Source organism: Myotis myotis, unplaced genomic scaffold (assembly GCF_014108235.1).
Source record: "Myotis myotis isolate mMyoMyo1 unplaced genomic scaffold, mMyoMyo1.p scaffold_m19_p_9, whole genome shotgun sequence".
In the NCBI taxonomy this organism is placed as follows: Eukaryota; Metazoa; Chordata; class Mammalia; order Chiroptera; family Vespertilionidae; genus Myotis; species Myotis myotis.
The window spans coordinates 47,881,960-47,899,077 of NW_023416401.1; the positions used below are offsets into that span (position 1 = coordinate 47,881,960).

Below are 17,118 nucleotides of genomic sequence, written 5' to 3' on the forward strand. Positions count from 1 at the left end.
TTTAAATTGTTAAAAATGCGTAAAATTATCCTCATTAATTTTATCACTCCCCCTTCACATCTATCTGACCTTACTTCTAATAATATTATGCAGCAATTCATTGGCTATTTTGGGCATAGGGACTTTGGGCTTGTTGTTGCCGGCCAGAGAAATAAATTCTCTGATTTCAAAGTATAGCACTAGAAGCTGAAGATATAACTAAATAAAACATAAACAGACTTTGCATAATGTTTTCTTCGCTACTCCAAATCCTGCTATCCCTCACCCCTGCTTATACCACCATTCTTTCAAACGGAGTCTCAAGTCCGGAGTGGTGATTATCTCACAGTGTTACAGCTCTGACATTTTCCACCTCACATTGTTTAGCTTTTATGGAATCGATTCTTTTTTCCCTCCAACCTGTAAGTTTCTTGAGGTCAGAGGAAATGTTTTATTCATCTTTTTCCTGCCAGTTTTTTCCCTAGTGTCATGCACAAAGCAGGTTTTTAACACGCATATGAGGATTCATTGATCCATGTATTCTTCTGTTGCATTATATCTATTGTTCAGATTTCCATTGATTTTTGTCATTCTGAGTGTAGCAGGGCCACATTTGTGTTCATCTCGCCCACTCACCTGCATATCAGCTACCAATGCTGACCTAAGAACCGAATCGTCCTCTGGACTCTCAGATGCTAATACAGTTTTTAACATCTTTATGGATGACAAACACAGAAGGGACGTTTCTCCCATTCAGAAAGATGATCGGAATCAGCAAAACACAATCTGCTGGAGTCCATTCATAGTCTTCACTAGCTGAGTTTAGACAGAGACCCCCAAAAGCTAGTAACATTTGAAGTCCTAGCAAAGGTCAGAACTGTGCACCACCCATTTAATCTAGGAACCACCCAGTTAATTTAGGTAATAATAGTTGAAGCATCCCCACCTTAGTTCACTTAATTCCTTAGATACTTACGTAGATCCTTGTTGATTATTGTTAATCAGATACTACCGGAAATCTATTGATGAGCTAATCAGATACTTTGTCTATTCCTGGAAATTGTCTGCTGATCTGTGTGTCATTGAAACCTCCTTACCCTAAGGGCTACTCCAGATCAATAAAAGATTGGAGCAGCCTGAGCATGGGTGGAAGTCCTTCGGGACTTGCCCGCCTGGTCCCCCAATATTGCAAAATTATCTCGTGTCTTTTCCTCTCATTTGTTGTGCGGCTCCTCTTTCAGATACCGAACCCTACTCCACGCAGAACATGGAGGGAGTGTTACTCGACACAATCTGTTCTTGGAAGTTCAACAGAAAATCCTGATACATCTTTGATATTCAGGGCCAAAATGTATAGGAAATGGTAAGTAACTAGTACTTTAAAAAAGGTGGGGGGAGGGAAGCCAGGAAACTTCTAGCTACCAGTTATCCACTTTGCTTTCAAAATGCGTTTTGTTTTTTTTTTTGGGGGGGGGGAGGTAAGTAACCTCAGGTTTCACGTAATTTTCAGCTTTGGCTTCTAGTTTCCATGTGGGAAAAGAGGAAACCAAAGTATACATGACATGGTGGGCTAGGTACCCCAGCTAGCTGTTGGCAAGTGATAACAAGCACATGCATTTCACAATGCTGTTCTATTCTGGCCAATCACTGGGCTCTGCATTTGTTTAATCTTTCCACCTAATTGCTACTATACTTCTAACCACCCAAATGTCCTTCCGTGCTATATGGGCCCCAGAACTGTTTTTAAGGAAAAGGCAGATGCACAGAGAAGACTTATGAATAGTTTTTGACTGGTGCCAAAAGTAGGTAAATTTTTAAGAATTCTGGGCAAGGCAGGAATCATGTGGGAAGAGGCAAGTCAATGCATTTCTTTCTAGAATTCTAATCTCTTGCTCCACATATCAGAAAATATTCCAAATAGAAATAGCAAATGCTAGATTTCAGTATTCTACTACAAAGAATGTGAATAAATTCAAACACTAATTATCCAAATTCCCATTCTGCTTTACAATTCAAATACTATTGGTCTAATTTTAAACAATTGCAATGAAACAAATACTGCTTCTCCATTCCTCTAAGAACTGCAATATTTCTGGGGGAATCAAAGCTCAAAGCTCACAACTGTTAAGACTCTTAAGGTTGGTTCCATCTCAATCTGAGGACACTTTCCCTAGGACCTCAGAAAACTGGCTACCTACTCAGGCACTGGCATTTTCTAACAGAGGGTTATACTTACATTTTGCTAGTTAGTTGAGGGTGCAACTACATGCTTATGCCCATTAACCAACTACCTAATCCTTTCTATGTATTTCTATGTGAATACAAAACAATTTTCAATATAGAATGCCAATATAGTTGCTTGTAAAATATGTCTCCTGTCACTGATATTACTGACTTTGAAATAAAAATGGCATGAAAACACAATAAGGTATAATAGCAAAACATAATGATACTACTTACTAATACATAAGTCACGATTCACAGTTTAAAGGCATCAGTTACTACCCAGCCTGCATAGCTCAGTAGTTGAGCACTGACCTATGAACCAAGAGGTCACAGTTTTATTCCCAATCAGGGCACATGCCCGGGTTGTGGGCTCGATCCCCTGTTGGGGTGTGTAGGAGGCAGTCAATCAATGATTCTCCTCATTGATGATTCTATCTGTCTCACCTTCTCCTTTCCTCTCTGAAATCAATAAGAAAAGATTTTAAAGAATTTAAAAATGAATAAAAGCATTAGGTACTTAATCCTAAAAAAAAACAAAAAATTGGGATAAAGCAGGGAGAAGGTTGCCTTTCCTTTCTACTTCCTAGGTCACTCTGCAAATAGCAGTGCTGGGAAGAGGACCAGTCTTTTAGAGGATGCATGGGGATACATATTACTCGCCAAACTACAAAATGAGACTGGCTTGAAGGATATCATAAATAGACAGGAAGGACAAATCCAGAAGAGACAAATCCAGAAAAATGTCAGCTACAAATAACTTTGCTAAGCTTATACAAATAAATGTCTCAATAATTCAATTGTTAAATGTAAGCCAATAAATCAACTTCACAAATGCAAAATAAGTAGTCACATGAAAAATCACATTTAAGTTCACTCTAAACAAAGTCTGTATCTCCTGATATGTGAGACTCAGGGATTAGAAAATCCTAAGTGGATAGTACTAACCTGAACTTTTAGGTCACCTTCACTAGAATAAAAAAAAAATATGACATAGAAATCCACTTCTCTTTCATTAATTAAGCCCATCGAGATTTTTATGCCCCAAATCATCAGAGTTCAGGCCTTGTCCCTTGTATCTGTCTCTGTGCTTCTGGATTCACTTCATCTCTAACTCAAGTCGCCAGTCACTTGGGCCTACTCTTCCTTCTTCATCCCCAAATTACTATAGAACACTATATTTTTTACAAATAACATATTATAAAAGTTGTAATATTTACTCTGAAAGGCTTTAACAGGATGGCACACAAAGACATGAGAAAAAGCAAACAAGATTAAAATACCAATGCAATAAATCAAAATTTCTGTAAATCTTCTTATTCAAGTACTGAATTATAATATTTATTAGTGTGTCTTTCTTTTTCCACATCCCCAACTTCATGCAAACATTCGGTATTTCTCCCCATGAAATGAAATCATTTAAGCAGAAGTCAAACTATCCCGAGGAGCTGATCTATGCCTACAGTTGTGCTGTGGGAAAGTGTCACTAGAGATGCGATGCTGTAACAAAACCCCAATTCAAGCCTGTGCAAGAAGACTAGGCGTATGTAGCTGAGCTTAAGCCAGGGAGCTGCTCTGACAAAGAAGGTTGGGCTCTAATAGGAAAGAGGGGGGAGGCTTATTCATCTGGTGTATTTGTGATTTACAAATATTCTAATGAACAAAAGATTATATTCTTAAAATGGTTTATGAGCACTGCATTTAAAATAATATAGCCATCTGAATGGTCTGAATTTCTTATATAGACAGGGAAACAATGATTATGAGTTCAGTTTTGTAATAACAAATATTTTATACCAATTCTTAACTATGCTAAATATTAAAATGTCTGACAAAAGAGAAGGAAAAAAAGCACTAATACAGATAGATAGATAGATACATAGATACATAGATAGATAGATATGCTTATAGTTTAAGGGAGATACACATTATGAGCTTTTCTTAAGAATCAGTGCCTAAATTACAGATATTGTTCATCACACTTGGTAGTTAATGTCCAGGCTTAGCTCAGAATTTAACTCAAAAGCACTTAGAATTCTCACATATGGGTTAAATCTAAAAGGCTGTACTTATAAGCTGAACATATCTGAATATAAAACATTGATTTTTATACTTTGCAGACTGTATAATCAAATCCAAACTGTCACACTGAAAAGTCTTACTTATGATCCCAAGTTAAGATGTGTAATATAATATTCAATTAAGACATAATTTATCATATGTGCACACACAAACACATGCATACACAAAAACATACATGTAGACTTCGGATTGTAAATTATAGGCAAAAAGTGTGAAATAGAAAATTGTGACATTTTGAAATGCTTTAAGAGTAAATTGTTAGACCAAAGAGGTTAATTGGTTACAATAATGTTTCTCCTCTCTGTACAGGATGACTAAAAGGACATTTAAAAATAGTCCTTATACATATATTAGGTATTATATTATTGTTTATAAGTGAAAATAATAATATAAATGAATATATACTATCCAAATTGACCAATACGAAAAAATGATTTAAAAATATCCATCCCTGGTTTCAATTATCTATAAATTAGTATTCTAATATATGCATGTATCCTATAACTAGGACATGCATCACTACACCTTTGAATACAGTTTGCTTTGAAAGAGCTGAGGATAATTGGATGAAGGGGCTCATCAGCTATGGCTTGTAGATAATAATGGATGCCTCAGAATACTGCTACATGATAATGGTTTCGGAAGATCAGGTGGCACATTTTGAATTAGCAAAATGTTGAATTGTTCTGATTCTGTTTCACGTCTGCTGTTATGGCTCAATACATAGACAAAACTGGTTTTTATTTGCTATGAACCAAAAGCATAGACATGTGAACTGTGAATAAAGTGCACTGTTGTGAAATTGTAGAAACAGACAGCAAGGAGCTGTTACCTCACAGGGCTGTTAGACGAATCTGGGTCATGAGCTGCGACGGTGCCAATGATATTCCCAACTTGGGTAGCTTCCGACACTTCCATAGGGTACAAGGGGGAGGAAAACACGGGGGGCTCGTCCACATCTTCCACAATTATCTTCACGGTCGTCGTATCACTGAACGGCCCCAAGCTCAGAAAGCGAGGGTCGGCATCTTTGTTTGCAGCTTCTATCCGTAGTGTGTAACTTGTTTTGGCTTCAAAATCCAGGTCCTGCAAGAAAGTTATTAGAAAAATTAAATTGCCAATTAAGTAGTCAGTAAAGCAGAGAGTTTTCATTTATGAATGTCAATAAGCATGGGAAGGACTCAGCCACGAAAATGCACCATCAGCATTCAAAAGTAATAGATAATAATGCCAATCAGAATCCTTACTGCTGTCCTGGCTCACAGACAACTCTAAACGCTTCTTTCCGCTCTGCTGCCAAACACTGCATGGACAAATACATGACTTTAGAGTATTCTTTGAAAGACAACAGATAAGATTTTAAAATCTTTTCCAATAGAGACATCAATGTAACCTTCTTCAACCATATCATTTAACTGCAATATCGGGGGGGGGGGGGGGTATGAGAGGAGCACATTGAAAGGAAAGATAAATGTAACTTTCATCTGAATTTCTCATTGAAAAGGACATTTTCATTGATTTCAGGGACTTCGTTATAATTTTGACAGTTCAGGTGCTCCAGGTACAGAGACAGCAGCAGAAGAGGCAGCTGAGGTTGGGCAACCGGACAACACAGGGATTCTTCTCAAGGAAGCACCCAGAGTCCCCCTCTGCCATTTTCTGTCAGCATACACACACACACTCTCTCTCTCTCTATTTATATTAGATGGCTCTCAGTTATATTCTAGGATCTTGATTCTGTAACTTTTCAAGAGGATTACCATGCCAACACAATCCTTAAAAAAAAAATAGTGACCCTAGTCAAACCAGATAGTAGCTGAAAAACATGTAAGGGGAATTAAATGTATTAGTGAGGTGGCACCAGGTGTGAAGAAAAAGGATTCTACTCTCAATATGGTGACTTTTTACAACAATAACAGGCTGCTCTTTCTTCAAGGGATATAGAGGCTCGTGGTTTCTCATGATTTTTAATCTCAATTTCAGCACTGAAAACTGTCCCAAAATATTCTTTACATTTAATGATATAAAACAAAGATTTCAAAAAGTAAAGAAATGGAAATATTATCAAATATAAAGCAAAATTTACTTGTCAGTATTTAACAACAACAAAAAAAAGCACTAAAAAAAATGAGCTAAAATGTAATGCTGAGATGTAAGCCTAATTCAGCCTGTCTGATTATGCCTGTGTGCACACATATAGGTGCACAGGTATTACACCTCACTCCACAAGGATGTGGCGCTGATTAAAATAAACAATGCAGTTATATAAATACAAAAAAGGGTATATATATCTGTATATACATGCACACGCACTATGTGTATATAAATATGCAATGTGTGTATAAATATGCAATGTCTATGACATATGCCAGGTATATATAAAATATAAATTTATACATTGTATGTGTTTGAACATAAACAATACATAAAGAGATTCCATGGCTCATCTCTGATTAATACACAAGAGAAATATGTAAATTAATACTCAAAATAAGTTTATGATACCTAGACCAGTAAGCACTTGCTGAAATATTTATCTTCTTAATGTCTCATCCAGTAGAATGTAAGCTCCAGACGTTTTTGCTCATTACTAGCATTCTCAGTGCCTATAATGAATATGGTACATAGAAGGGGCTCAATAAATTCTTCTTTAATTAGAAAAAAACTCAAACACTGGCATCCAGGCCATGAGAGCCTTAAAACTGAACTATACCTTTGTCCCAGAGAATCCTGATGGCTGAATGGGAGGTGGGGGAAGAAATAGGTATATTGTTTTTCTTGACCACAGATAATGTCATAGAATTACTGTGAGAAAATTCTCAATTCTTATCTGAGGTTTCATAGAAAAATAGTAACACCCTAAACCAACGGTCAGCAACCTTTCGGACCTCATGGACCACCAGTGGTCCACAGACCACCGGTTGGCGACCGCTGCCCTAAACAACACTTTATTAATGAATCCCATGACATGTTTACAAGGCTACCTTTTTGTCTATTACCTGAAAGTACTTTGAGCCTAATGGTTCTCAACCAAGGGTGAGAATCAAGACCACTCAGGGGAACGTTCTAACATATTCCCTCCCCGTCCAAGATTTGATTTAGCAGATTCAGGAAAGACACAAGCAGATATATTTAAAAGGCACCAGGTAATTTGATGCAAATCCTCCTGCAGAAAACCTGACGTTGGCATTCAAGTGTTCTTGGGTCTACACACAAGGAATCTAATATTTAATTTGGGTACTGCTAAGAATAAAACAAAGCATTCTTATTTACCTACTAGTAAATACCTTAGAAACTCTCAGCATAATACAAATAGCTTGGCTATTAGCCTATTGCATTTGTTCTTATACTACCTATAAAACTGACAAATTATATGAGAGAGATCTTACTTTCACACATTTTGTCTACGTATAACAGCTTGTGTTTTTCAAAAATCCTGTTGACCATCTCCTTTTAAAATAACTGAAAACCACCACAACTTTTAAGATAGTCATGCAGGCTTACCAAAAGAGATGCCAAGTATTTCTGTATTCCAGTCTAAGTTTGACTGACTTATGACAGAATAATTTCAAGTTTACTGCACAAATGAATGCAATTATTTTAAAGCAACTTGAGTTTTTTAAAATGTGTCTAAAAGGCAACAACATGAGGTACAGACATCTGGATGCCACTAAATCATCAAGAAACACAGCATCCTGCATGGGGATTGGCTGCCTAAAAGCTATTATGAAAATAGAGCAATAAAAGAATTCATATGAAGGGCTATGAATCAAAATTACAGACAAAGGAATTGCTGCACAAAATGATCTTCAGAGCAAATCAGAATCAGCCAGACAGCTAGTTTTTCAAAGAGGGGTGTGGTGTGATGGATAGGATTGTTAAACTAATTGAAGAAAAACCTTATGCAATAAAATGTTAACTCTTGTTTCTCTTTCTTATTGATTTTTATATAAGCAATGCATTTCATAACTTTGAAGATTTAATGAGCAGGGTTATACTTGGGGAAATTTGTTAAAATGATAATTGAGGAAAGACAAAGGAAGAGGAAAGCAAAGGAGACAGGTAATGTCTAAACAGGTCCTATTCAATATTTGAATCTACATATCATTGGAAACTATAAATAATTGGAAATTTAACTTAAACACTGTCCATGCTGTTGTCCACAACCGTAAGCAATATGTAGGAGTAATAAGAACCTAGAAGCAGATGTGAGTCACATAGACCCAGATAGGTGATCCCCACAAAGCATCCTCAGATGCTAAAAGCTGCTCTGTCACTTGTCAAGTGCCATCTATGCCGGAGTCAGTGGAAGAGAGAAGAGCTGGTTTGGCACAGTCTTCCCCAAAATACAAAACTGGGTTCTTTAAATTAATTGCCATCGTCTGTGTGGCCTGCAGAGCCTAATTGTTTACTATTTGGTCCTTAAAGGTGGTCAATCCCTGCCTTAGTTATAATCTTTAGTTGTTTAAATCCTAAAGTCCTTCTTTCTCATGTAACTTTTTCTTCCATTTCTTAATGAAATCTTTATGAGTGTTCTGGTAACCCCCTCACCTAATAATAAAACTTGATAGTAAGAGCTGAGTACCAACGAGGGGTTTTACACACATCTTTTTTTTTTTTAATAAATTCAAACATCTAATAAAATTTTGTTTTTATTTATTTTTATTATTTTTTATTGATTAACCAAATGTGTGGTTATCCTGCCACTGCCCCCCATTCCCCCAGTCCTGCCCTCACCCTCACCCTCTGTTGTCTGAATCCATGGATTATGCTTATATGCATGCATGCAAGTCTCTTGGTTGATCTCTCGCCCTTACCCCCACCCTCCCCTACCTTCCCTCGGAGGTTTGAGCATTTACATACATTTAAAAATATCATTAATGCAAAAACTAAATAGCAGAGCATTGCAGTGAAAGTCCAAAACTGCATGTGCACTGGGGTAGACAGACTATGGGAACTCAAGGCCATGTCCATCCACCACACATCCCCTTCCTCTAAAACAAGTTCTTTAGTCTCTACGAACAACTGGGGCCTCACATTGTATAGCATTATCACTTTTAGGTACCTGCCTACCTCACCATCCTCATAGTGTTGCAGTAAATTACTGATAAATTTAAAGCATCTGTAACAGTGACGTACACAGAGTAATCACTGTTCAAATATTTGCTGTGTTACTATTGTACCAATGTTAGTGCCATTACTTCCTGCTATTATGAGCAAATCAAAAGGAAAGACTATGTCTTTTTCTTCTATTTTCTCCAGGACAATGGGGTCTATGTCTTTGGCAAAGTCAGTTTATAACATATATCTCTTGAATTAAAAAAGATAACTGTGACAAATAGTTATCAATAGCTCCTACTGCCATTTATAGCTTTTTCAATAGTACAACCTCAGCCCTCGCTGGCTTGGCTCACTGGATAGAGCATCGGCCTTCGGACTGAAGGGTCCCGGGTTTGATTCTGGTAAAGGCGCACATGCCCGGGTTGCAGGCTCGATCCCCAGGTATGGGGTGTGCATGAGGCAGCTGATCAATGATTCTCTCTCATCATTGATGTTTCTATCTCTCTCTCCCTCTCCCTTCCTCTCTGAAATCAATAAAAATATATTTTTAAAAAACAGTACAACCTCAGTTGAATATCATTTGAATTCGCTTAACAAAATCATTGCACTGCATTTTTTCACATCCATAGAGTTTGGCTTTGGGCTATAGACAAACATGCTGACATTAATCTCAATGACTTGCTTTTAGATCTTGCACTTTGGGTCAATGCTGTTGTTGATGTTTCTATAATTTATGAAGTTAAATTCTGGGAAGTCTTCACTCTGTTCTTATGTGTGTGCGATGCATGTGTGTATGTACAAATGCATGTGAGTATGTCTTATTATTTAGTGTCTTTAATGTTGATTTTTGTACAAAAGAACTAAGCCTGTTTGTTATCTGTAAAAACATCTTTTTCTCTCAAGATTCCACCTGTCTTTTGGATCAAAGCATATTCTGTTGCTTTGAATATACTCCCAGCTGATCAAATCAATGACCAAATGAAATTGTGGGAGAGAGGTCAGATCTAGACATGGGAATTTCTATGAACTCCAGATCCTTGATGCTTCCAATCATTTCTTTACTGGTTATATCCTATCTCCACTATCTAGCAAATATTCCAGGATCCATCAATTCCCTCCATAATTGATAATATATTAAATTCTTCTTATTTATCTGAATGTGAATTGTTATTTATTTGCTTTGTTGATCAGTTATTTTTAAACTCTGTAAAAATGCTTTAATCATGGAAGAATTACACAATTAGCCTTCTCTAAATCTCTCTGCCCTAACTTAAATTTTTCAGTTTCACAAAGTAATGTCTAATGCATTCTTTCCCCATTTTATATGTGTCTTACGGAAGTTTTCAATTGTTTCTTTAATTCCTTTAATTTATCTTTATTGTTAAAAGTATTACTGATGTTCCCTATTCTCCCCCATTGACCTCCTCCACTCCACTCCCACCCCTCCCCTTCACTGCTGTCTTATTTTTAATTGTCATGCATATACTTATAACTTCCAAACCCAAGTTTGTAATCTAGACCTCTCCTTTGAGCTACAAATGTTTATTCCTGACCTTCTAGACATATTTACCTGGTATCACAGGTACCTCATATGTAACATTCCAAACTACATTCATCATTTCCACACTCCCATTATGAAGGAACAACACAAATATTCATCTAGTTACCCACACTGGAACATTAACTTTGTCCTGAAATTATCTCTCCTACTTTCCTTATACAATTACTAAATTATCTTTTATCTCTTTCTTAAATGCATCTTTCTAGGGATCCTACCTACTGAAACTAATTTATGTAACAACACACCATGAAAAAATTAGCAACAAAAATTCTATATTGCCGAAACCGGTTTGGCTCAGGGGATAGAGCGTCGGCCCGCGGACTGAAAGGTCCCAGGTTTGATTCCGGTCAAGGGCATGTACCTGGGTTGCGGGCATATCCCCAGTAGGAGATGTGCAGGAGGCAGCTGATCGATGTTTCTCTCTCATCGATGTTTCTAACTCTCTATCTCTCTCCCTTCCTCTCTGTAAAAAAATCAATAAAATATATTTAAAAAAAAAAAAGCAGAGGTTCTCAAACTTTCTGTTAAAAAAAAAAATTCTATATTATCTGTGACTTGTACTAAGCAAAAAAATAAAATAAAATTCATGATCAATTCCCTAGAAAATGTCTTTGACATAACACACATTCTGAGAACATTGCTCTAATAAACTGTCGAAATAAAAATTTTTAAAAACATGAAGTATTCCTAAGCAAGCAGGTTAGTCTCTTTAATGAAGTCAATTATGTATTGACATTTACATTACTATCAACTTTTTTCAAAGAGTGATTTCTTAGTTTAAAATTGTTTTTAAATTTCATGATTGAACTAGAGGCCCAGTGCATGAATTTGTGCATGGGTGGGTCCCTTGGCCTGGCCGGTGATCGGGCTGACGTGGGGCAGGGGAGGGCAGCCACCTGGGGGTGGGACTGCAGGAGGTTGGCCCCAGCAGCAAGCTAACCAATAGCTGATTCCGTGAGGAATTGGGCTCCCTCCTCCCTCCTGTCTGGGTCCTGGGTGCAAGCGAACCAGATTCAGGGATGTCAGGGCCCCAGAAGCAAGTTCTGGGTTAGTGCATGTCATAGCTACCAGCCATCATCCAGTTGTTCAGTCTTAATGGTCACTTGGGCTTTTATATATATAGATTTAGACAGAAGTGGGGAGAGGAAGAAGAAGATGGGGGGAGGGGAGAGAAAGAGAAATAAACATCAATTTGTTGCTCCACCCAACCATGCATTCATTGGTTGATTTCTGTATGTACCTTGACTGGGGATCAAACCTGCAATCTTGGTGTGTCAAAATGATGCTCATAGCAACTGAGCTACCTGGCCAAGACTTTAAGACCCTATATTTATATCTAATCTTTACTATCCAAACACAAGTAAGTTTTAAACATTAATACATAGATGACAGCATATATACATGCCCATATGTGCATAATGATTAAAATGATGTTAGGATCTACTTATATATCACACAGACAAAATAAGTTTAATACATTGGAAAATATAATCTGAAATTCAGAAGTTCACCAAATGAGAGTTACTCTATTAATCATATCACATCCAACCTTTAAAACTAAAATAAAACAAAACTTATGCCTTTTCCATCAAATAGAAGAATTATCTTTACTCCATTTTGAGAAATGTGCATCCACAGCAGCAGGATTAATAAATGAAACACATAATGAGAAGAAGAAAAACCTATTGGAAATGTTGTTGGTTTGATTTCCCTCTACTGCACATCAGCTGCATTTTATGAAATAATGAAACACATGCTTGACTCTGGGAATTAGTTCCTCATTACTGCAAGTCATAGAGAAAGGACACATTTCAGTAACAAGATAGTTAACCCCAGAGCTCAGAAATCTGTGTGGCTGAGTTGAAAGTTTACAGGACCTTGCATATTCTAACTCTTCCCAACAATGAATAGAGGCTAGCTGTATTATCAATACCTCCCCAATAATGCTCTATTATTTGATGGTTCTGACTTCATTTAACCTTTGTTAGGGTATGGATATAAAGAAATTATGAAGATAGTACAGCACAATTGGTTTAAAGAAGCTTAAAAACATGTGAGCCACCATAAAAGCCATCCATGGATCCAGATGCATGTGTACTTATGCTTTAAGAAAATGCATTTTAAAAATGCTCTTTTTTTACTGCACTGTAACTCTATGATAATGTAGTTTATAGAAGCAAAATTCCATATTCCATATTTAACCCCAATTGAGGTCTTAGATCAAAAACAGAGGTGCTGTACAGGAAGAAATGCCATATCTCAAAGGAAAAATAAAAGACCACAAAGCTCCTAAAGTCAAAACTGTGGTATGGAAATGTAAAAAGAATTCCAGGTGGAAAGACAGTTTTCATGCACATGGGATAATATTTATGTTTACACTTGGTGAATTTTGAAGCCTTATGTTGCTGGTTATAATCCAATCATTCAGAAATGGCCATAAAAAAGTTTGTACATTGTTTTAACTTTCTAAAACTGTAGTTTTGTCATCACTTTAAACTATATAATCATGTTTATTCTTAATGTATAGAAAAATTAATTAAATTACAGAAAAAATCCTCTATGAGAACATCTATACCAATTTTTAGCCTGTAAATTCTGCATATTTAGTCATATGAATAAAAACTATCTGTGTAAGAGTATTGGAACAATAACATAACTGAAGGCAATATTTTACAATTCTGTACTTTTTCTTTTTCTATCATATCTTTCTAAAAGACTGTTTTTATATTCTTCTTTCCCTGCTCCTAAGTTCACCCTATATCAAGATTGGCGCGCGCGCGTGTGTGTGTGTACGTGTATGTGTGTGTTTCAAAATATAATAGTTTTCTCAAAGTGGAATAAAGCTCATTGTAATCATGAGGGTACACTGCTTATGAAAAAGCAATGGACTCAGGTTTTAGTATACTAAAGAGAAAGAATAAGTTTGGATGATTATCAAGGAAGGTTCACAGATATAAAATACCCCAACTCCAATAGAAATGGCTTTATCTACATGGGCAGTGGAACTGCAGGGTTTTTAGAGGGTGGATTTCAGGAATGTAGTCAAGGGGGATGGCTACTCCATCCACAACTCCTAGTGGGTTGACATCCTATGGTGGACTGAAGGCTAGAAACATAACAACTCTTCTTATGAGCTGACATGAAGCTATTGATCTTCAATAAATACTTTTAGAATTTCTGTTATGTAGCCCCATTAGTGATCATTTTATTGTTTCCTTTCAATTTGCTCTATGACTCTCCTTTATTTCCTTGGCGTAAGGTAGATTCTTTTCAAACTAGGTAAGATGATAAAAATAAAATGGTGTTGTGCTTTGAACAGAAATTTCTTTTAAGCACAGATTTTTAAGAAATGAGAGGCTAGAAGCAGGTCGTGAGCTCAGAGCTAATAAAATAATAGTTTTGAATCAGGGAAACCAAGATGGCGGCATAGGTAAATACCAGGGTTTGCTGCCTCGCACAACCACTTCAAAAATACAACTAAAAGACAGAACAGACATCATCCAGAACCACAGGAAGGCTGGCTGAGTGGAAATTCTACAACTAGAAGGAAAGAGAAAAGCATACCGAGACTCAGAGGAGGTGCGGTGCGGAAGTAAAACACTAAGGTGTGGAGGCGCACGCGGAGTGGGCTGGCAGCTGAGGGCGCGGTTGTTGTTTTCAATCAGGAGGGAGTCTCAGGCTCTGAGCTCCAGTTTCAGGCGAGTCTCTGGGGACCCAGACTCATACGGGAGAAGCGGGACTGTCTGGCATCAGTCGGAACTCGAGGTCAGCTTTCTCTTGGAGGTGCTTGCAGCGATTGCAGGGAGACTGAGAAGTGGGGCCTCTGAGAGCAGCCATAACTGCTAGCCCCACCCTGTTGATCCCCTGGGGCCCACCCCGCACAAGCCCTGCACAGAGGCTTTTGCTGGATAGCCTCAGGAAGAGGCTAGATTAGCACCTCCCTATAGATCCAGGAGCCAGTGGGCCCAGTGGTCAGAGTGGGACCATCCAGTTTACAGCTCCTTGGATACATAAAGGACACACTCAGGGGGCAGACTCAGTGAGCATGAAAGCTCCATTGAAGCAAGTCTTGCCCCAGAGGGGTGTCTCCAGCACAGAAGTTCTCCCACTGCAGACACAGCTGATTCTCACAGCCAATTGGCCTGGAGGTCAATCCCTCCCAGTGATACCTACAACAATCAAGGCTTAACTACAAGAAGACTGTGCACAAAGACCACAAGGGGGTGCACCAAGAGTGTCCTCCTCAGGTAATTGGGGAGGCTGAACCACTGGGCCCTAGAGGACACTTAGCACAGAAAACCACTTTATCAACACAGGGAAGCATAAAAAATGCGGAGACAAAGAAAAAGGACACAAATGACAGAAATGGAGGAGAGCAAACTACTGGATATAGAGTTCAAAACCACACTGGGTGGAGGGGAGATATGGGGGGGAAAAAGAGGAACAAATGTAATAATCTGAACAATAAAGATTTAATTATTAAAAAAAATTAAAAAATAAAATAAAATAATAGTTTTGGAGTGAAGCAGTGATAATCAACCTTAGGATAATGCTGAAGAAAACAGAAAAAAAAAAAAACCACAGCCAAGAACTATATGGATCAAGAAAAGGCAAGACAAGAATCTAGAAATGACTCTAATACTTTACATATAATAATAACGAAAAAAGGTGTGTTATTGGACTAAAACCAGAAAAATGACATGTTCAATAAATATTGATATTATTATAGTCCTTTGAAAGTAATTGAAATGCTTGAAATGAATTAGAATAATCACAGTTTCAATAATAAAGGATTAAGAGAAATTAGAAAATACAATTTTCTATTCTGTCATTTATTTTATTATAGCGTACCTACAGTGCCTTTTAATATTAACTTGTAATCCATAACTATTTGCAATTTTTTATACAGTTAGTTCCTATTCACTAACTGGGACCTTGGGAAGGAGACATAAGGGTGTGAAGGAGCCCCTCCACTTACATCACCTTGTCTGATGCCAATATTCCTTCCCCATTTTACTAGTACTCACAGTTCTAACTCAACTTCACAAGTCATTGCATATGGTGAATCTGCACAGGTGGCACCTCTTTGGAAAATCTCCCTTTCCCTGTCTACATGGGGAACAGTGTTATCCGTCCACTGTTCAACTCCTTCCTCAGGCCATGTTCAAATTCAGACTAGGTGGGACTGACCACTTGACTGGCAGATGGGATCTGAGCTCTCTTGGACACTCTTACACAGCCTTGGTTATTTACCCACATCCTCGTGGCCACAGCTAAGTCTATGAAAAACCCACAGTGTTTGTGGAATTGAGACAACTTCATTGCATTTGTATTAGACCAAGTGTCCATCATTGAAGGGAAACACACACACAAAATACACTCTTCCTTGAACAGGAAAAATAGTTCCTACAGACAATTTTACTTCCCCAGTTTACCTATTTGGTTTAAAGACAGAACAACAGGAACACTTTTCCAGGTTTAAAAGTGAGCGAAAGAGGGCACGGGGGCAGAGCATAGGAGACTCTCACAGGAGGTGGAGTGTTCGAAGACCTAGAAAATTAATCTTGCTTCTAGGAATGGAAAGTGGCTTAGTGCCTACTCTGGCTCTTCAAATGGAACTGGGGAATAGTGGGATATATACTTGGCCAATACCAGTTTAAATAATTCAAGGGAACCAACAGTTCTTGGATGTTTACAAGATAAATTAAAATATAATCCCTATTTAAGGTTTGTAAAGAGAACAAGCACCAGATTAATAAAAGACCTTATGACAGCATGAAGTCTACTAGCTGCATATAAAATATTAATTACATTTTGAACAAATTGATAAAATAATTCCTGAAAATGAGATTGTATTAGTAGTTTCTCACCTAAAAACTAGATGCATCTATAATGCCATGTCACACAAATAAACATTCTTGAATATAAGTAAATTAAGTTCAAAAGAATTTTTGAAATCTTTGAGCAGCAGTGTACCTTACTGCATTCCTTTTATTTTAGACAACAAAACAAAATATTTTACCAACAGTTGGCCAATCCTATTTATTTTAACTTCTTACATAGACTTTCACCAGCTGAGCTACAACAGCAGCTGTCCACTGGAAATAACTACAGAAATGTTTTGCCCATTGGCCCAAAATCAAACATATGTTTTCCTATAACATCTGAAATATAACTTTCTTTTTTGATATGTGTTAATTATCTAGAAGAGT

The 17,118-nt window shown here is 37.3% G+C and overlaps 1 protein-coding gene across 1 annotated transcript in view; it reads right to left on the minus strand.

Moving 5' to 3' along the window:
- CDH7 (cadherin 7) overlaps positions 1 to 17,118 on the minus strand; it is a 119,987-nt gene that overhangs the window by 37,227 nt on the left and 65,642 nt on the right. The window contains exon 7 of the mRNA XM_036323527.1: positions 5,117 to 5,370. Coding sequence (XP_036179420.1) covers positions 5,117 to 5,370 — 254 coding nt within the window. The remainder of the gene's footprint in view (positions 1 to 5,116; positions 5,371 to 17,118) is intronic.